This window comes from Neoarius graeffei, chromosome 20, assembly GCF_027579695.1.
Source record: "Neoarius graeffei isolate fNeoGra1 chromosome 20, fNeoGra1.pri, whole genome shotgun sequence".
Lineage (NCBI taxonomy): Eukaryota > Metazoa > Chordata > Actinopteri > Siluriformes > Ariidae > Neoarius > Neoarius graeffei.
This window is the reverse complement of record NC_083588.1, coordinates 3,497,971-3,517,213: the sequence shown is the minus strand read 5'-3', so window position 1 is coordinate 3,517,213 and position 19,243 is coordinate 3,497,971. Positions and strand designations below refer to the sequence as shown.

Sequence of the window (19,243 nt, the reverse complement as noted above, 5' to 3'; positions counted from 1 at the left end):
ACTTGGCCGGGGCTCAGGGCCTCCATAGCGCCCCCTAAGTCGTTGTGATTTTGGCCTCCCGCATTAAGGTGCCTGGTTGCCATATAGTTTGTAGTAGTGGCATGCGATTTGGTACGCATATGTATCTCACTAAGCCGGACAAAAATGTAATGCCAATGCATTAGCCACGCCCAACAGGAAGTGAGGTAATTTCACTTTTGTGCGAAATGCATGGCCACGAAGACGGCGCAACTCCTCCTAGACCGTTCATAGGAATGTCACCAAAATTGATACACATCGTCTACAGACATGGCTGACAAAAGTTACTAAATACGTTTCACGTAGGATTAACCGTTCAGAAGTTATACGTCAATCAATTTTCGATGCAAAATTTTACATGCTTAAAAATTCATAACAAATCTTCTGATTGCTCAAAACTGCTCATACTTCACACGCAAATCACTCATTGGGCTTCTGACATGTTACCCAATTTCTGTGATATTTCGCCACTGGGGGCGCTATTTTTGGGCAAAAATTCCAATCTTTCCTCAATTTTGGTCAAACTTCACGGCCACCCTCTTACTACCTCCCATGTCATGTATACCACGTTTTGGAAATTTTCGTCCATGGGGGGCGCTGTTTTTGGCCGACGCAATTTCTCCAGAATGGGTTTTTGGTTAATAATTCCATAATGCTTTTCCTTCACACCACTACCTTGTGTTAGTGCGTTGCTGTTGTAGACACTTATTTTTCCAACTCATAATCGCTCATGTACAGCATAGCGCCACCTACTGACATGGGAAAAACCAAAAAATTTATTCTTCAAAAATCTATATCTCATCTTCTATTTACTCAATTGTCATCAAACTTCATACGCAAACTCTTCATAGCTCACCTGACGTCTACGCCATATTTTGTGCACTTTCGCCCCTGGGGGTGCTGGTTATGGCAAAAATGATATTGCAGCTTCTGATTTGTCAAACTTGCCAAGCAAACTCTTTACAAGACCCTTATTGCGGCGCTTGCCATGGTCGACAACGCACGAAATTTGGCTCCTTTTTCTTAGACTGCCACCGCTACTGACAACCAGAAGCCCAGATCCAAGCGGGCCTCAGGGCCTCTATAGCGCCCCCTAACTCGTTGTGATTTTGGCCTCCCGCATTAAGGTGCCTGGTTGCCATGTAGTTTGTAGTAGTGGCATGCGATTTGGTACGCATATGTATCTCACTAAGCCGGACAAAAATGTAATGCCAATGCATTAGCCACGCCCAACAGGAAGTGAGGTAATTTCACTTTTGTGCGAAATGCATGGCCACGAAGACGGCGCAACTCCTCCTAGACCGTTCATAGGAATGTCACCAAAATTGATACACATCATCTACAGACATGGCTGACACAAGTTACTAAATAGGTTTCACGTAGCATAAACCGTTCAGAAGTTATACGCCAATCAATTTTCAATGCAACATTTTACATGCTTAAAAATCCATAACAAATCTTCTACTTGCTCAAAACTGCTCATACTTCACACGCAGATCACTCATTGGGCTTCTGACATGTTAGCCACTTTCTGTGATATTTCGCTACTGGGGGCGCTATTTTTGGGCAAAAATTCCAATCTTTCCTCAAATTTGGTCAAACTTCACGGCCACCCTCTTCCTCCCTCCCATGTCATGTATACCACATTTTGGGAATTTTCGTCCATGGGGGGCGCTGTTTTTGGCCGACGCAATTGCTCCAAAACGGGTTTTTGGTAAATAATTCCATAATGCTTTTCCTTCACACCACTACCTTGTGATAGTACGTTGCTGTTGTAGACACTTATTTTTCCAACTCATAATCGCTCATGTACAGCATAGCGCCACCTACTGACATGGGAAAAACCAAAAATTTTATTCTTCAAAAATCTATATCTCATCTTCTATTTACTCAATTGTCATCAAACTTCATACGCAAACTCTTCATAGCTCACCTGACATGTTCGCCTAATTTTGCGCACTTTCGCCCCTGGGGGTGCTGGTTATGGCAAAAATGATATTGCAGCTTCTGATTTGTCAAACTTGGCAAGCAAACTCTTTACAAGACCCTTATTAGGGCGCTATTATTATTAGGGCCCGAGCACCGTACAGTGCGAGACCCTATCGTTGCCATGTGTCCAATTCTGTTCTTTGTCGCCATTGCGGGAGTAATGTCTCTTGCCGAAGAAGCTGTGGAAGGTTTTTCGCGGGGACGCATGCCCCCGCCCCCCTTGGCCGCTGGCGCGAGGGCCCGTCGAGGCCGCTTGCGGCTTTAATTGTTTTTGGAATTGCTAATATTTGGGACATTTTATATTTCAACCTCAACGGGTTCCGTCCATCCGTCTGTCTGTCCGGTCACGTTTTCGTTTCCGGATCATATCTTTAAAACTACTGAAGATATTTTCATGAAACTTTGTGCCGTTTGCTATTTTGAAGTATTTTTCAAATCTTTACATAAAAAATAGATTTTGACTTGGTTTCTAAGAGCGATGTTCGTTTCCAGAGCATATATCCAAAACTATTCATGGTACGGATCTGAAACTTGGTATACATGTTAACAAGGTGATGTAGATGTGCCTTTTCAGACTAGGAAATTTGAGAAGTTTTAATTTTTCATGTTTCCATGGAAACGACTTAGTGTCTCAGGTTAGTCTTAGGGGTCGGTTTTGTTTCCGGAGCAGAACTTGAAAACTGAGTGGTTTGGTCTTGAAAGTTGGTCTATGTGTTAATGAAGTAATGTATTTGTACCTTTTGATACTAAGAAATGTGAGAAATTTAAATTTTTAGCTAAGCTGGACCAAAGACCGGTGGGTTCATGCCATGGGCTGCTGAGGTCAGTGTAAAGAGGTCGGGTTGGTTTCCTGCAGCAGAACTTGAAAAATGTGACAAATAATATCTTGAAACTTGGTATATAGTTGGTCTATAGGGCGAGGGATATAGATGACTCTGTTTTCTTGGGATTTTTTCATCTAACTTTCGCTAGCTGTTTTTCTTTTTCCTGTGAAAATCTCATTTTTGTTAAACTTAGCAACTTTTTTACTGTGTGTGTGTTGTGCAATTTCCACAAACTTCTCTGGTTAGATACCATATGTTTGGTTCTATTTAATGGCATCCATTTTCTTCCGTAAAGCTGCCATTTTGTGACTTGTGGCAGTTCCATATGCACACCCAGATCGAATTAAAATGAAAATTTTTTTGGCTGACAGATGCTGTTTTGGCAGCTAATTCCTGATTTGTGTGTGTGTGTGTGCGCAGTGCCAGGCTTTCCGTACCCAGCTGCCACGGCGGCTGCAGCCTACAGAGGGGCGCATTTAAGAGGGAGAGGACGCACCGTGTACAACACATTTCGGGCAGCAGCTCCTCCACCACACATCCCAGCGTACGGAGGGTAAGGGATCTCTCTCTCACACACACACACACACACACACACGCACACACCTGTACACCCCTCAATCTTAAGTATAAGCTGGATCTCAGCACCTCCATTTCCCTGCTCTGTAACGTCACAGGATTTGTTGTGTATATCACCATCAGTGAATTTGAATGAAATTGATTTTAGACGTCGGATGTAAATGCCTTTCATGTCGGCTCAACGCATCCGACCGTTTTCACACGTTGTCCTTTAATTGCTTTTGTTTTGTTAAAGGTGGTGAAAATCTGTTTTAAATTATTTGCATGGCCGAGAGTGCAAGAGAGCAAAACTGGCCCTGCTGTTTGGGTGGGAAGGGCATATTCACTCTCGCTTGTCAATCAGAGCAAAACTAGCCAATTGTGGGCGTCTGTGAGTTTGTGTATGTAGAAGAGGGCGGATAGCAGCATGTTTGATTCACTGAGTCGATTAAGCCGAATCGACTCAGAGTTGATTCACTTTCTCACTGCACCAGAGTTCTCTCGAAAGCAGACCGAAGCTACATCCGCAGGCGCTGTACCTATGCAGCTGAGCGTTTGTACCTGCCGAAAGAACCACACTGAGGCGAAGAACACACCAGGGTTCTGTTCAGACGGACAGTGCACACATGAACGCGCCCGGAGACTCACGAAAGATATAAAATAAAAAGAAAAATGCAGTTTGTAGTCGTAGTTTGATTAATTCTGTGATATTGGAGTTTGTCCAAAACCAACATAAAGTTTTAAAGCCTTAATATAAGTTTGACGGAATTGACTTCCTGTTATATTTTCACTTCCTGTGCGAGAATGTGCCTGAAGTTGTCCCTGTTTATTCTGAACCTAAAGCTTTTTTTAAACATGTAGAAAATCTCACGAGGGCACACGCTCTTCTCTGATCTTCCCTTCCGTAATCTACCTGACAGAAATGATTGTGAAGACGCCGTGGCTCGCTTCGAAATGGTTTCCTCTCACGTCGTTCTCGTAATACAGTTACCACAGACCAGGGCCATATTTTGAATGACTCATTTAGACTTATTGTGCTTTATGAGAGACTCTCACACTCTCGTGCGTGCTGATTTCCAGCGAGGATTTTCACCAGGAGAAAAGAAAAATCACATCGCAGTCTCTAAATCAATAATAAACTCAATAAACGAACATCAGACGTAAACATAGGACGGAGGGGAAAAAACTCCTTCATTCAATTGAAGGCATTAAATAAAGGCTTCCATTGTGTTTGATTGAATATTGCTCCATGATATGTTTTTTTTCAGCCTGTTTTTGATTCTTTTTGAGCTTCTTCATTTATAAAAGAGTGAGTGCCATCGCTGTAAATAGATCAATCTCAAAGAGAAATTGTTTTGGTGTCTGAGTGCCGTTATGAACGTGCTCGTGGTGTTAAAGTCTGGATTATTAGATTGAACAGCGTTTGCACTTGAATGGTAACATGCACTTACATGGAACTTCTGTCTCTTTGTGTGTGTGTGTGTGTGTGTGTGTGTGCAGTGTCGTGTACCAGGACGGATTTTATAGCGCAGATATTTATGTAAGTATGAACCGATATATACGCCATTCTTTCTGACATCTCTTGATTACACTTTATCTCTGATTAACGTTTGTTTATAAAATTTAAACCGAATCGCCCCTTAAAAGTGTCAAACATGGCATTTTGTGCGTTTGTGCTGATTAACTTGGCAAGAAAACATTTTTCAAAAAAAATTAATTTCAAGATGACGTGAGTGAGGGTTTTTTTGGGAAATATGACAAATTTTTAGTTACAGAAAAAATATTTTTAAATATGGCTCGATTTTTTTTTTCATTAATTAGCAACAACACACTGTATGTCATGCTAAATCACGACAATTTTTTATTTATTTATTTTTTTAATTCTATTTCTGTTTTAGTGAATGTTGAAGTTAGTTTGGAGTCTTGGTAAATATGAAATGGAAATATATTTTTATTCGCTGTGATAAATAAAATTTTAAAACTGTTTTGTGATGTTGCTTCACAAAAAATTACATTAACAAGAAAAATCATATTTCTATCACAGTGATTTTTTTTTTGGTAAATGTGAAAGCCAGGTGGCCTTTCAATTTCATAAAATCAGTGAAATTTAGTTCCGTCTGAAATGTGATGATTGTGATGTCTGTTTATTTCTGTAATATCTCGCAAAATATCAGGCCGTTCTGTGGCTGGGAAGTTATTTAATTTGAGGGGATTAAAGCAAATAATGTGCATGAAATTGCTCGCTTGGCGCAGTCAAGCAGACAGAGGAAGTCCGTGTGCGCATGCGCAGGTTTACCTTCTTCTTCTTTTGGGTTTTACAGCAGCTGGCATCCACAGTGTTGCATTACTGCCATCTACAGGTTTCCCTTTGAGCGTGCACTGACAGTTCCATCATTCTGTCGCTAAACGAACAGCTGATCACACCGAGGTGCTCGCTGACTGCCGATATTTATTAGTTTGGTCCTGCGTTTCCTTTCCTTCGTATATAACATAACGTCTTTTCTTCTCACTTTCTTTCCGTTACTGTAGTCGGTCTTTCACGTTTCATTTGCACACTCACGTCCTCCATTTTTCTCTCCTGTTTCAAATTTGTATCCCACAATGCCTTGCATGAACAAGGAAAGCCCACCATGTGATGCATGACGTAGTATCTTGTATTGGGTCATGGGGAAGCAGGAAAAAATAGTGGAGAATTTAGGGCCACATGGAGATAAATTCATTAATTGTTCTGTTTAAAAAATAAACTAATAAAATTGGAAGTCTGTAATTCGAATTCAGTAGCTTTCGGTCACTAAACAAAAATAATTGGGTGTCGGGGAAAATTCTTTTTATGACCTACACTTGAAAAATCTGAAAGGCGGTCTGGCTTTAAATGAAAGTTTGATTTTTAGTCACTGTGATGAAAAATATAATTTTTTAAAAAATGTCTTCATTCATTATCAAAGCTGTACAAAATGCATGCTAATTGACATCAAAAATGTTTTTACAAAACAATTATATTTATATCATGTCATTCATGTTCAGATCAGTTTGTGCTCTCAGGAAATATGGATTGATTTTTAGCCAATGTGATATAAATGTAATTGAAAGAAAATTTTAATATTATTATGACTCGCAAACTCACAAAATGCTCTGCAAATTCATGTAAAAAAAATTCTATCACAGCTCTAATTTTGAGGTCAGTTCAGACTCCTGGGAAACATAAAGCGTTTTCGTTGCTGTCACATGACCTTCAGCTCTTATCTCCGCTCCAAAACACCATCAGGTGTGTCTGATTTATTTCTAGACTTAGTTTGAATTTTGTGATTTAGGATTGATGACATCATCAGCTGTTCCGTTCTGCCAGTTCGGGGAAACTGCGTTTGCATTTTGCACAAAAGTAGTCACACCGTTTCTATGATAAGCATTTTATCACAAGGTTGAAGCAGCGCTATGTTCTCCAGATGACTAGCCCATTCAGCATGTTTCTAAATCTCAGACAAAAACATTTTCTGGTGTTGGTCGTCCTTGACTTTGGTGGAACAGACAGGACAAAACACAGAGAATCAGAGAAAATCTCTTTTGTGGGTCGTTCGCACTGGATGTGTTTTTCTTCTGTCGCTGCAACTATTGCAATTCCACCTCATACCGGCGAACTGACTCGCCTCGCTTTCTCTCGAGATTAGATTGGTCATCCTCACTAATGTAAGTGAAATAAGATTAGTGTGACTCTGATGATGAGTTTGTCTTCACTGCTTTCGCTCATGACGGGTGGTCTCTTTCCAAGAATGGGGCGCCAATACATTGTGCAAACCAGCAGATGGTCAGTGTACACTTCTCAAGTCAGAGGCTCCCACATACATCATGGAAAACCAAGAAATTTATAGGCTTGGAAAAATAATGCAAGCAATAAAACCCCCTGGAAAATCAGCGAGTGGCTGAGACCGCATCAAAAAACAAAAAAAGATCATCGTGTGTCATGCTGTGAGAGGAAAATAATCCACGACAGCATGGTGTCATGAGGTGGAGCCACTGTTACTGGATCAGAGATGATAATTTTGCGATAAAAGCACATCCTGTCGTGCAATTTTCCAACATTTTACAACATCTTTCATTTATTCATGAACCATATTGTGTGTTTTATGCATTTACTGTCAGGTTACATTTAATATTTTGGACCGTCTGCGCTTACGGACGTTATAGCAGCGAGAAACGGTCGCTCTCTCTCCAGCCGCTCACTTTTCTCTTTCTGAAAATTTACAAAACAAACAAGCTCGTAGCTTGTCGTGGGCGGGGTCGTGGTTGTTGTTACTGAGAAACCTTAAAAGTGTAAACTCTCCTGTTCTGAAGAGAAGATGGTGCGGAAAACTGCATCTTGAAAGTGATAGCTTTACCTGACACTGGAGACTCCTTCCATAAATGTGAAAAAAAAATTATTATTTCTTGAACATTTCACCACATCAGTGTTTGCACATGATTTTCTTTGTTAAATCACCATGCACATATTTTTATTTACTATTCGTTTCGGATTTTGCAGGTCGCCCATCGTGCACAATGAGCCGTTGCTATGGAAACGATGATGTATTGGAGCGTATTAATGTGAAAATTAAAACTAACCTAAACTCGTTTGAGGTGCTGAGATCGAAAATGAATCCACACCTTCGGATTCGATACAACTCACTGGCACGATGGTACGTTATGAAAGACGAATCGGGCTCTTCATGATGTGATGTGATGTGCCGTGATTGGAAAATAATCAGCGCTCGGTATGACACCTGACTTGTCGTGGATGCTTATGTGTCACTTTCGTATCTCGTGTCTATAAATGTCACAGGGAGAATTACAGAGAAATTACAAGCGCAGGAGCAGGTGTGACAATTATCATCTCTTTTACACAACAGCACTTGGCCAGACAAACACACGCCCACACTGGAGCACTCGATCCTCAGCGGGGTGTGTGTGTGTGTGTGTGTGTGTGTGTCCACACACACACACACACATGCAGCACTTCTCCTTCCATCACCCTCTTTGTCCCCCCCCTTCCTTGCTACGAGTCATAAAGATAAATGATGACTTGGCTTCTGGATCAGTATTAAACCCCTGACCGCACCGTCACTCTTCCTGAGACACTGGATCTGTCCCAGAGCTCAGAGTGGCCTCAGGACTAAAGGGAGCTTTAAATATGGGTTCGAGATGTTCCCCGTTCCCCCTATAAAGCCCGGTCCTTCTCTGACACTGTGTGAGTAAATGATTTGTCAAGAGGGCTGGCTGGAGAGAGATGATGACTGAATTAAGCAGTGAGTCATCAGGCAATGGGTTGCCAGGTCTTTCCTGCAGAATTGAAGCAGCTGCATTTAATTTTGCTGGAAAATTATCAAGACAGAGCAATGGGCTGAAGTGGAGTTACCATTCCCACTGTGACGGTGATAAATTTCCAGGAACAGTCCGGCCTGCAGTGTAAACAAGTTAGTTCCTATTTTCTTTACATTACAGTAGCAATAACCAGGCGTCATCTCATCAGCCTCTCTTCCCCCCACCTTACAGTGAATAAGACAAAAAAAAACCTGCACTACCTTGTGCTGACACTAGAGTCTTTGCATAAATGAGAAATAAACGTCTCCTGACAGAAAACCTCAAACCGTCTACCTAAACTTGAAACAAATCCCTGTCAATGAGCTATTACTATAGAAACAGTAATGTTACTTCCATAGAAAATTGCTGTTGTGGAAAATTAATCAACACCTCCTGACCAGTGAGAATCCAGTATTCAGTATGCACCTGAAATACTGAACCAAAAGCAGCACATTGAAACCGTCTCAGAAAGCCTTGGCTTTAAAAAGATTTTAGGATCTGGGGTGATTCTTGTTATGCAGACCTGGCAACCCTAGTCGAGCAGGGAAACCCCATTTTTGGAGCAGAAGGAGCGTGAGGAAGGAGTGATGCAGTGAGATGGCCTCGAGGAAGGAGGGTGGGGGAGAGAGAGAGAGAGAGAGAGAAATGCTGCAGTGTAATATCTTACAGTGGAGGAGAGTGAAAATGAGGATGCAGAGAAGACTGAAGGATTTTTTTTTATGGGGGGGGCGGGGAGGTAAAAATCGAGACGTCTGCATTCTTCAATTTCACATAATCATCATGTTTACTGTGGTATAATTCTGCACCTGTTTAAATTCTGAACATGTGCAGCGGCATTGTCTCGTCGTATGCAAAATCTCCTCGAATAACAATAATAAGAAGAAGAATGGGTAGTTGGCTTGTAAGAGCTTGGTGGTAGCAGTATTAAGGTTATTGTGTGTGTGTGTGTGTGTCATGTGAGACTTCTTCCTTTTCCATAGCAGCATAAAACCTGTTTTGCTCAAGGATGTAAGATGATTTTAAATAAAATTGTCTCGTTTAGAGATTTTTGCATTCTCACATTTACAAAAAGTATTTACTGAGGAAAAGGAGGAACAAAGATCTTCACTTAATGTTCACCGAGTTGGTTATAAAAAAATGCCGATACCTCACAGAGTATTAAGATATTCATGCATCGCAACATCGATACGAAATGACATCATCCACCGTAATCACAGCGTTTTTTGAATCAGAAAATATTGAAAATCGTTAAACCGAAAAGCTGTGCATCGTGATGTTCAGAGTGAGACCTTAAGATGACGATAGATAGATAGATAGATAGATAGATAGATAGATAGATAGATAGATAGATAGATAGATAGATAGATAGATAGATAGATAGATAGATGCAGCCTTGAGGAGGAGTGAGAGAAGAGAAGAACAGGTTAAGGTGAGAGGGCAGTGATGGAAAGACAGTGGCAAAGAAAAGAGGACAAAAATATAAAAGGAAGAAAAGAGAGAGAGAGGAGCGCTCAAGTGTGACAGCCTTGAGGACGAGTGTACCATTCCGGACGAGGATAAAAGAGAAGAGCAGGACCACAGAGAGAGAGAGGGAGAGAAAACAGGGTGAAGAAGCAAGAGAACAGGACCCAGATTGAGTTTGGAGAGAATTCGAGAAGAACACGGGGGCAGACGGCTTTGTGTTTGTGCCCTCGCTTCTGTGTGGGATTTTTCAAGGGGAAACTGGACCTTCACTGCACATGAAACCTTTCCGTCCTCACAGTTTGAGATTTAGCTTTATGATGTGAACCGCTGACATTCTGCTTCCACATGTCTGACGTATTATGTTTAATAATCGTGATTAAAGACATGCATCGAGGAGTAGGAAGGAGGTGACTGACTGGGGAGTGGAAACGTCCAGGAGGGAAGCTCGCGCAGGATTGAAGCTCACCAGCATTTAGCTTTCAGGCCCTGATTAGATGAAAGGGCGGGAGGACACTGGAAATGGTATCCAGTCATTTCGCACAAAAGTTTTTTTTCACACAACTCTTTTAGCACAAATCCAAAGTCTTATCGCACAATTAGTGTAAACAGCCCTGAAGATGCCATAGTGTCAAGTGCTTGGGTGTAAAATTAAGCCTGATCATTGAAACAGTGAACACACTCAAAAAGTGAGCACACTCATCCAGACTTTGGGAGCATCTTGCTGTCCATAAACTCCATCACGGGCCACTTTGTTTTTAAAAAATCAACATTTTGCTTGTATTTTTATGTGACATACTTTTGTTTGTTTGTATTCACTGAAAAAAGTGATCTTTTTCGACAAGTTTTGCGTTGCTATGGCAACGGGATTGTTGACGAGTGTCTGTGTCGGTACTGTATCGGTGTTAACTAGCAGAGTGAGATTTAAATTTCGTAAAAGTGAAGCGTGTTGATTTGCATATTTTGTTGCCAGTAAAAATCACACGGTTACAGAAATTTTCTGATTAGATTTTTAGAATTCAAAGCCTTGATTTGTCATATACCCATTACAAACCTGGAAGTCAACGACAGCTGAACTGGTGCACTGTGTTAAATTGTTTGGATGGAGGATTGGTGACGAACATACGGGCTACATCAAACATGGTGGTTTCAAGATGCCGGAGTGTCGAAATACAGTCGCTAATATTCGATTGGAATCTCAGCAACTTCCATAAAAAGTCCATTAAAACATCTCATCTCATCTCATTATCTGTAGCCACTTTATCCTGTTCTACAGGGTCGCAGGCGAGCTGGATCCTATCCCAGCTGACTACGGGCGAAAGGCGGGGTACACCCTGGACAAGTCGCCAGGTCATCACAGGGCTGACACATAGACACAGACAACCATTCACACTCACATTCACACCTACGCTCAATTTAGAGTCACCAGTTAACCTAACCTGCATGTCTTTGGACTGTGGGGGAAACCGGAGCACCCGGAGGAAACCCACGCGAACACGGGGAGAACATGCAAACTCCACACAGAAAGACCCTCGCCGGCCACGGGGCTCGAACCCGGACCTTCTTGCTGTGAGGCGACAGCGCTAACCACTACACCACCGTGCTGCCCAGTCGGCATTTATAATAAAGATTAAATGTTCTTCGAACTTGTGCTAAAAGACTTTGTATTTGTGCAAAAAGATTTCTGTGCTAAAGCCTGAGAATATGTCAAAAGTGTCTGGAATATCGACATTTACCTCAGATATGTTGAAAAATGACCAAGAAAATACTCGAGTTGATTAAAAATAAACTGTAAATATACTTACAATCAGCCACTAACCAAACTCTAAAGATGAATTTACTGAAACGTTTTGCGACACAACTGAGGAATTGAAAACGCCCAGTAGCAAAGTTAGCTCCTGACAGAAGCTAGTGTGGACAAGTTAGCACTTAGCTCTGAGAATTTTTTAAAGTCGTAAAGGCAGTACGACCGAAGAAATGAGACCAAAGTGTCCAGAATATCAACATTTTCTTCAGATGTGTTGGAAAATTACTCATCTGTTTGACTAAAATGACGCCGTAAACATGCTTAACATCAACTGCTAACCACTCTGAAGCAGAGTTGCTCAGCAACACAAAGTTGCTTGGGAAGTTAGCGAATAACCAAAGCTGATATTTACAAGTCAACAATTATCGATAAGGCTTTTTAAAGATGGAAAGGCAGAAATGATTGTGACAATGAATGTACTAATTACTGACTGTTAATTGAACTTCCATGAGTGATGCCATATTGCGAGAAAAAAAAACAACTACTAATGGACTGGAAGAACTCCTGAAAAGAACTGACTGTGTTTCAACTTTTGATTGTAGGTTAATATTTTATTTTAACATTCGAAAAAGAAAGAACGTCTCATGCAGAAACAATTTTGGAAATTTGGAAAAGGGTCGAAAATGATACCGAAGTGAAAGTATGGTGGACTCAGATTTTTAAGACCAATTTTTTTTTTCTTAGTTACAATGAGATATATACATCTTCTAAAATTAATTCATTCATTAAAGACAAATTAAATAACTCACTAATGTAATCAGTGAGTGTGAAAATCAGTTTAATTGTCTGAGCTTTGTTCTCAGATTAGCTTAGCAAAACAAGCTAATTGTACTGTACTCGCTACACACACTCACCAGGGGCACCAACCATCTCTGCGACTTCCTTCCAAACTTTAATTTTCTTCATCACATCTCCATACATCAGGGGCGATTTCTCAGAGACAACAAGGGAAGCCGAGCTTCCCCTAAAATTCTCTCCCCAAACTGCGGCATCTACGACGTTGAATTCTCATTAAAACAATAACTTGCATAACATAATATATGCCCAAGATTGTATTTACGTTCATAACTATCCTGTAACTTATTTGAGTGATGTCTGACGAACTTGCAGTTCGCTACGAGAATCACCTTTGCTGCCAGGCTGTAACCAGCGTTGCCAGATACTGCTGACGTTTTCCAGCCAAAATATGTTCAAAACCCGCCAAAATGCACTTAAAATCGCCCAATCTGGCAACACTGGCTGTAACCTTTCTTATTTCAATGGGCTCTATGGCTGGCAGCCGGGTATCCATTGCAGTCTATGAGAGGGCTCTGAACAGCCAATTTCGGCTAGTTGTTATTGGTTAAAATCGACAAAATCGTCACTTCCAGGGAAGCCGGGCTTCTCTGGGACTAAACGAGACAGTGGGAGGGACAAGAAGCCGGGCTGATGAAGGATTATTGGAGGTAGTGTTTGAAAGACATGAGGAGGGCGGGCTCTGTACTTCGGCGTCGGCGAGGAACACGGTAAGCGCATGATCAGTCAGTCCTCAGCGGATGTCGAGAAAGTGTAGCCGTGTGCCAAAGTGCTGTCCGACTTTCTTTTCATATAAACGTTTCTTCTCATTGATGTCTCTGTACATTACTCTGTAAATAAATGTAAATATTACTCGTTGTGCTCCGTTAACTTTCATCCATTCTATCAGTTTGATCATTCGCGAATTCACTCGTTTATTTCATTTGTAGTTCAATCTGGTTGTAGGCTAGCTTGAGCCTTATTGGGATCTGCAGTGCTAGCTGCTAACAGAAATTGGTGAAGTCTCTGGAAAGCACAACCAGCTGGTATGACAGGGTCACAGACCATTTTCTGGAAAAGGAGCGGAGGGCAGAATTTGTGTATAAATAGTGTTCATGTTCATGAATCTGAAGTGTGTATATTGTTCAGTAATGTTAAGAGAATGGTGGGCTCTGTGTTATAGGTTATACCTGGGTATAATATTCAAGGTTCTGTGTGTTGCATAGCCTACCTGGTTATGAATTTCCAAACTGTGTTGCAGAAGATGTTCAAGGATGTGTTGCACAGCTGGGTGTTGTGTTAAAGACTCTGTGTTGCATATCAGGGTATGATGTTCAAGGCTCTTCGTTGAACAGCCAGTGATTTTTGGATGTTTGATATTTTTGATTAAGGATATGAGGCACTAGCCTGGCAAGCCAGACTATAACATGAAATGTACAAGCAAAAATACTTTCTGCCACTAGGTAGGGTTGTCTAGTTCACTATGCTAATGGGGCACACCTTTCTATGCTTTGATATCCGGCCTACAGGTTTTACGATGAATGCGTAAAACGGGCTTCCCCTGTTTTAAAAACCAGCAGCCGCCACTGACTTACATGTTTCATGACCGGATAAGATGAAATCATGGTTAAAAGCTTTTCATCCATTTTTGCATCAAACAGTAAATGGAAACAAATTGCAGATAGAAATAAATATCAGAACACACACACGTGTCTTAAAATTGTTCAGAAGAATTATTCAAGCCAGTTGTTTGGGTTTGTCACTTTGCAGCAATTATAATATAATTTACATATAACTAAGGGAATCCAACCTTGAAATCACAGCTCCGTACGTTGAAAACCAATGCCCTCCTGTTGGTTTATTGTGGCTTCCTAGTGTGACTTTCGCCGAATAAACACAACTTGCACAAGTTGTGGTTTCCATAGAAACAGGTTTTGATCATGTTAAATATCGTTCGTGAAGTTAAAGAAGATAAAGTTGACAAATGTATCATGTAATTAAGTGAGATTGTGGGTGTAAATCAACAAGTGTTCTTGAAGTGTTCTTTTGTATGGTGTGTGTGTGTGTGTGTAGGGCGGTTACACTGCCTACCGATATGCCCAGCCTGCCGCCGCTGCCGCCTACAGTGACAGGTAAGACACACTCCACGACTGCGCACACACACACACACACACACACACACACACACACACATATATACACACACCAGATCTTCAGCATCAATCAGTTTTGCTTTTTTCCCCCTTCCGAGGTCAAACCCGGCCCCCATCCTTCCTCACAATCCTCGGAGAGGGGAAAAAGGCCACACAGATTTATTAGTCTAATTCCCATCTCGCGGCACGTTAATTGGCAAATTAAATTAAATGAGATGTCACGGCAGATGTAATGGCAGGAGGCGTCCATGGTGGACTGCGACTGCAAAATGAACCCACGCTCTCGAGTCTCACTGACCCATGCCATCCCTCTTCGTTTTTCAACACTCACTTTAAAGATTCGGAATGTAAACAGTGTCTACAGCACAGAAGTAGATCCCAAACCTATTCTTCTAATATTTACAAAGTCACTTTCACCTTCATTTAGCCTCAGATTAAAGCAAACGTGACATTCTGTGCTCTGAGACCCATTTTAGTATTAATAATAAATAAAATTACACTCAATGAGCTCATAACTATTAAAAGTATACAGTATCTCACCTAAAATTGAACATGAAGGCTTTATTTTATTTCATGTTGTTGTTTATCTTCCTGGCAGGAAGGTTTACAGGGCATCCAGTTAAGACGAGGTGTTTATCAGGACTGGGATGCTGTAAGATACAACAGTTTAATTTAAAAAGAAAGAGCGAGCCCTTGTGTTTAGGCCATGGCCACTTCTGGTTTTAATCCAAATCCGGACCTAGATATTGGGCTCGCTAAACAGATACGGACAGTAGCGTGCATTGTATTTTTAAAAAAAAAAAGTATTAAATTTATTTCCCATATTATCATCCACATCATTTGCACCTTTTTGTACAGTTTCACCAGCATATTTTGGGAGGCGGGGCACAAGAAGTGGCGTCATACCGAATTAAACTCAGAAATAAAATTATTCCAGTGGCCCAACATGGCCGCCTCCATAACATTCAAGCATTTAACTCTGCAGGAAAGATTCGTCAGAGATTTTGGAATGAGATTTTGAGCTTGAGTACCAAAAAAAAACAAAAAACATCAAACATGCCTTCGTTGGTTGATGTCTACAAACGTGTTATTCCTTTAAAGGAAATAAAAAGAAATATTTCTTTCAAAGAACGAATCAGCATGCAGTACCGTAAAGTGGGTGGGGTGTATTTTTGTGGTATTTTTTAAAATACCAGAAGGGGGGAAAAAAAAGCAAATTTTGTGACTTTTTCCTTCTTCTAGGCCTCAGAGTAAAAAGCAGAGCGCATTGCCGTGTAAATGCAGCACAATTTTGCAATACATTGTTCAAAAATACCCTAAAAATAAACTCCACCCACTTTACAGTCCTGCATGTTGATTTGCTCTTTGAAGAACAAGATTTAAACCTCCTCGTTTATATCGTGTTAGTTTAAACATACTGTATAAAGCTGGCTCGATAAAATGCTAACGCTTGCTCAGGAGATCGACTGAGCAAGTCGGCGGCGAACGCACGACCCGCTCACTTCTACGGTTTATGAAACGTGAACCAGGAAATGAATTTATTTTTCTTATTTATTGTTCACTTGATATTTTCATGTCATCGTCAATAAAAATCTCAAGCTGTGACCATGGTAATGGTTTGTACACTTATCAAACTGAGCGTTCAAGCAAATTAAACATTCGTGTCCAGTCAACTTCAGAAATTTATGAAAACGTGAAAAACAAAAGGAAAACAAAAACCCACAGACCTGCACTGAAGGATTTCAAACTTGAGCATGTGAGGACACTGTAGTTTTCTTGTTTTGTTTTGTTTTATGCATAAAAAATTTAATTTATCATCATTCCGACAATTATTTATGAATTGTAAATTCTTACGATATATATATATATATATATATATCTTCTACCTTCCCAGATTTCCTGGAGACTGAGAGCAATGAACAGTTCTCTTTGCACTTTGTATTATTTATATTTTTTAATTAACAGTGTCAAAAATGTTCCGACAATGTTTACGTAATTAAAAAACACTCGTATTGTTTTCGCAGAAAATGTGATTCAGCACAAGTTTTTATTTGTATTTCTTACCCGTTCCCCTGAAGGGTGCCAATAATTCTGAAGTTGACTGTGTTTCTCGGTATGAGATCCAAACATGAAAAATTCTCAATCATCGTGTCCAATACTGACATTTCCCTTTTTTCCAAGGTAATAAATCCTGTAAATTTTATGGTTGTTGATGTGATGACATGAGACAGTGACTTCCTGTCAAAACCGTAACCTGCGACCTCTTGATATTTTCTCTCTTTAAAAAAAAAAAACATGCACAAAGTGACTCTTTATTGTCTTGTCATACTTGAGCAGCAGATTCATTATCTGTCAGTGTTTAGTCGTTTTTTTTCTGCATGACTTGAGTGTTTGTGCTGTGAAATTTGCCAAGTAATTAGTTGTGAATGGTGTCACACCTTCATTACGTCACCCTTTTTTTTTTTTTGCGTGTGGTGTTCTCCTGTTGCACTCGGCTCGTCTTTTTACACACACACACACACACACACACACACACACACAGAGCGCCCAGTGTGTTCACACTGTGAGTAGCACCTCTAACAGAACCTCTCCAGAGGCGGCGGCAGTGTGAACGTTGTCAGGTGTGAGATTGGAGCAGTGAGATAATTAAGTCCTTAATCACGCGTTTGCTCTTTTGTGGACGAATGTGCTGGAGCATAAAGACAGCCTGTGGTCTCTAAAGATCAGAGTGGTTTATAAATGTGAAATTTAACTTTTTTTTTTTTTGCGGGGGGGAGGTTTGGGAAAGGAATATAATTAAGAATTTAATTTATGTTAAAAAAAGGGAAAAACATCAAATAAAATACACTTGGGAAGAAAACAGATCCCACTTTCTTTATGGCTTCTTTGAAATTCATATTTTATGTTTCCTGCATTTGCATGCAAACTGAATCTCTCCTTTACGATAACATGAGATTAAAATATCTCTCCAGAGCATCATGTAAATGTTGTCAGTCAAATGAATTTGACTTCCTGACAAAATCTTTGAAATAACTTAAGAATGATAAGCTCCCCCCGGTATTTCTGGACAACAAAAGTGTTTGTGGTGTCACAAAATAGGTCCAAAGGCCTGAATCTGTCGCACCACTCAGAAACTACAGACTCTCTCTGCTGAACTAACGAGCTAGCTGTGCTAATTAGTGATGAATAAAATTATGGCTGTTTAGGAGTCAGCTTTGTATTTTTTGACAGATTTAGCAGAGAAAGCTTCCAAGGTGTTACGATTGCTAGCTTTTTGGGATGGCAAGGATAAATATGCAAATATTCTAGTTTGCATATTTTATGCATATTCATAGATCATTGGATTTTTAATGACAGTAAAGATGTAGAGACACTCCTAGGCCTTATTTATTAGTTTTATATTTAAATAATTTGTGTACATAGATTTTTAATAATAATAATAATAATAATAATAATAATGAGTCCTCCCGATATCCCATGTTCCTGCTATCACCGGGAAGTGGATTATTTTCCGATAATCGCACGTTCCCAAGTGTTTTACTCCTCTTACACTCCAGCCAATAATAAGAATTTCATATTCATGAACAGATCACACTTTTTTTTTTTTATCCCTTTATAGTTACATTTAAGATTGTGGAACATTCATGAAACAAATTAGTTCCTGTCCTGTTGGAAAACCTAAAACTGCAGCTTTACCTCATCTCTGATTGTGACGGAGTGCTGACACTGGAGACTCCTTCCATAAATTCCATAAAATTCACATCTTCCAGAAACGTTCACTTTTTCAGCGATTCCCCAGTTTTCTTTGTTAAATATCAAACGTATTTCCAGATCTGTTCATTGATCCTCAGGTTATGTGTCGTGTCCATCATACAGTCCATATGTATGAGCTGTTACTATAGAACCATAATGTAGTCGAACAAGCACATTAATATACCAAACCTGTGATTTATGTGACAGCCGGAGTTCTGCTATCGAAAATTAATCAACACCTTCTGATTGTGGTGTGAAATAATTTAACTGTTGATGAAACTGTTCAGTTGGATAGAATAGATGTGAGTTTATGTCATGATCAAATGGATGTTTTTATGATTTTAGACTTTTTGTACTTGAGCCCAGGGATTATTTCTGCAAAATGATGCAGTGTCGTGCCTCCGTCTCGGCCGAAACCCCAACGCGTCACGTCTATTATGCAAATCGTGTGCCTCTCAGCCACAATCGAGTTTGCCCGTGGCAGTGAATAAGAATTGCTTTTTGAGAAAATGAAACTTGCCACAAGATCACCAAACAGTGAACTTTTAAGAAACTGAGGTAAATCTGAACGTGGATTT

The 19,243-nt window shown here is 40.3% G+C and overlaps 1 protein-coding gene across 11 annotated transcripts in view; it reads left to right on the top strand.

Annotated features, from left to right (window-relative positions):
• The window catches only part of rbfox1 (RNA binding fox-1 homolog 1), a 508,364-nt gene that overhangs the window by 469,427 nt on the left and 19,694 nt on the right, over positions 1–19,243 (top strand). For all 11 annotated transcript variants that reach the window (XM_060901127.1, XM_060901129.1, XM_060901125.1 and 8 more), the window contains 3 exons: positions 3,252–3,384; positions 4,887–4,926; positions 14,833–14,891. In XM_060901127.1, coding sequence (XP_060757110.1) covers positions 3,252–3,384; positions 4,887–4,926; positions 14,833–14,891 — 232 coding nt within the window. The remainder of the gene's footprint in view (positions 1–3,251; positions 3,385–4,886; positions 4,927–14,832; positions 14,892–19,243) is intronic.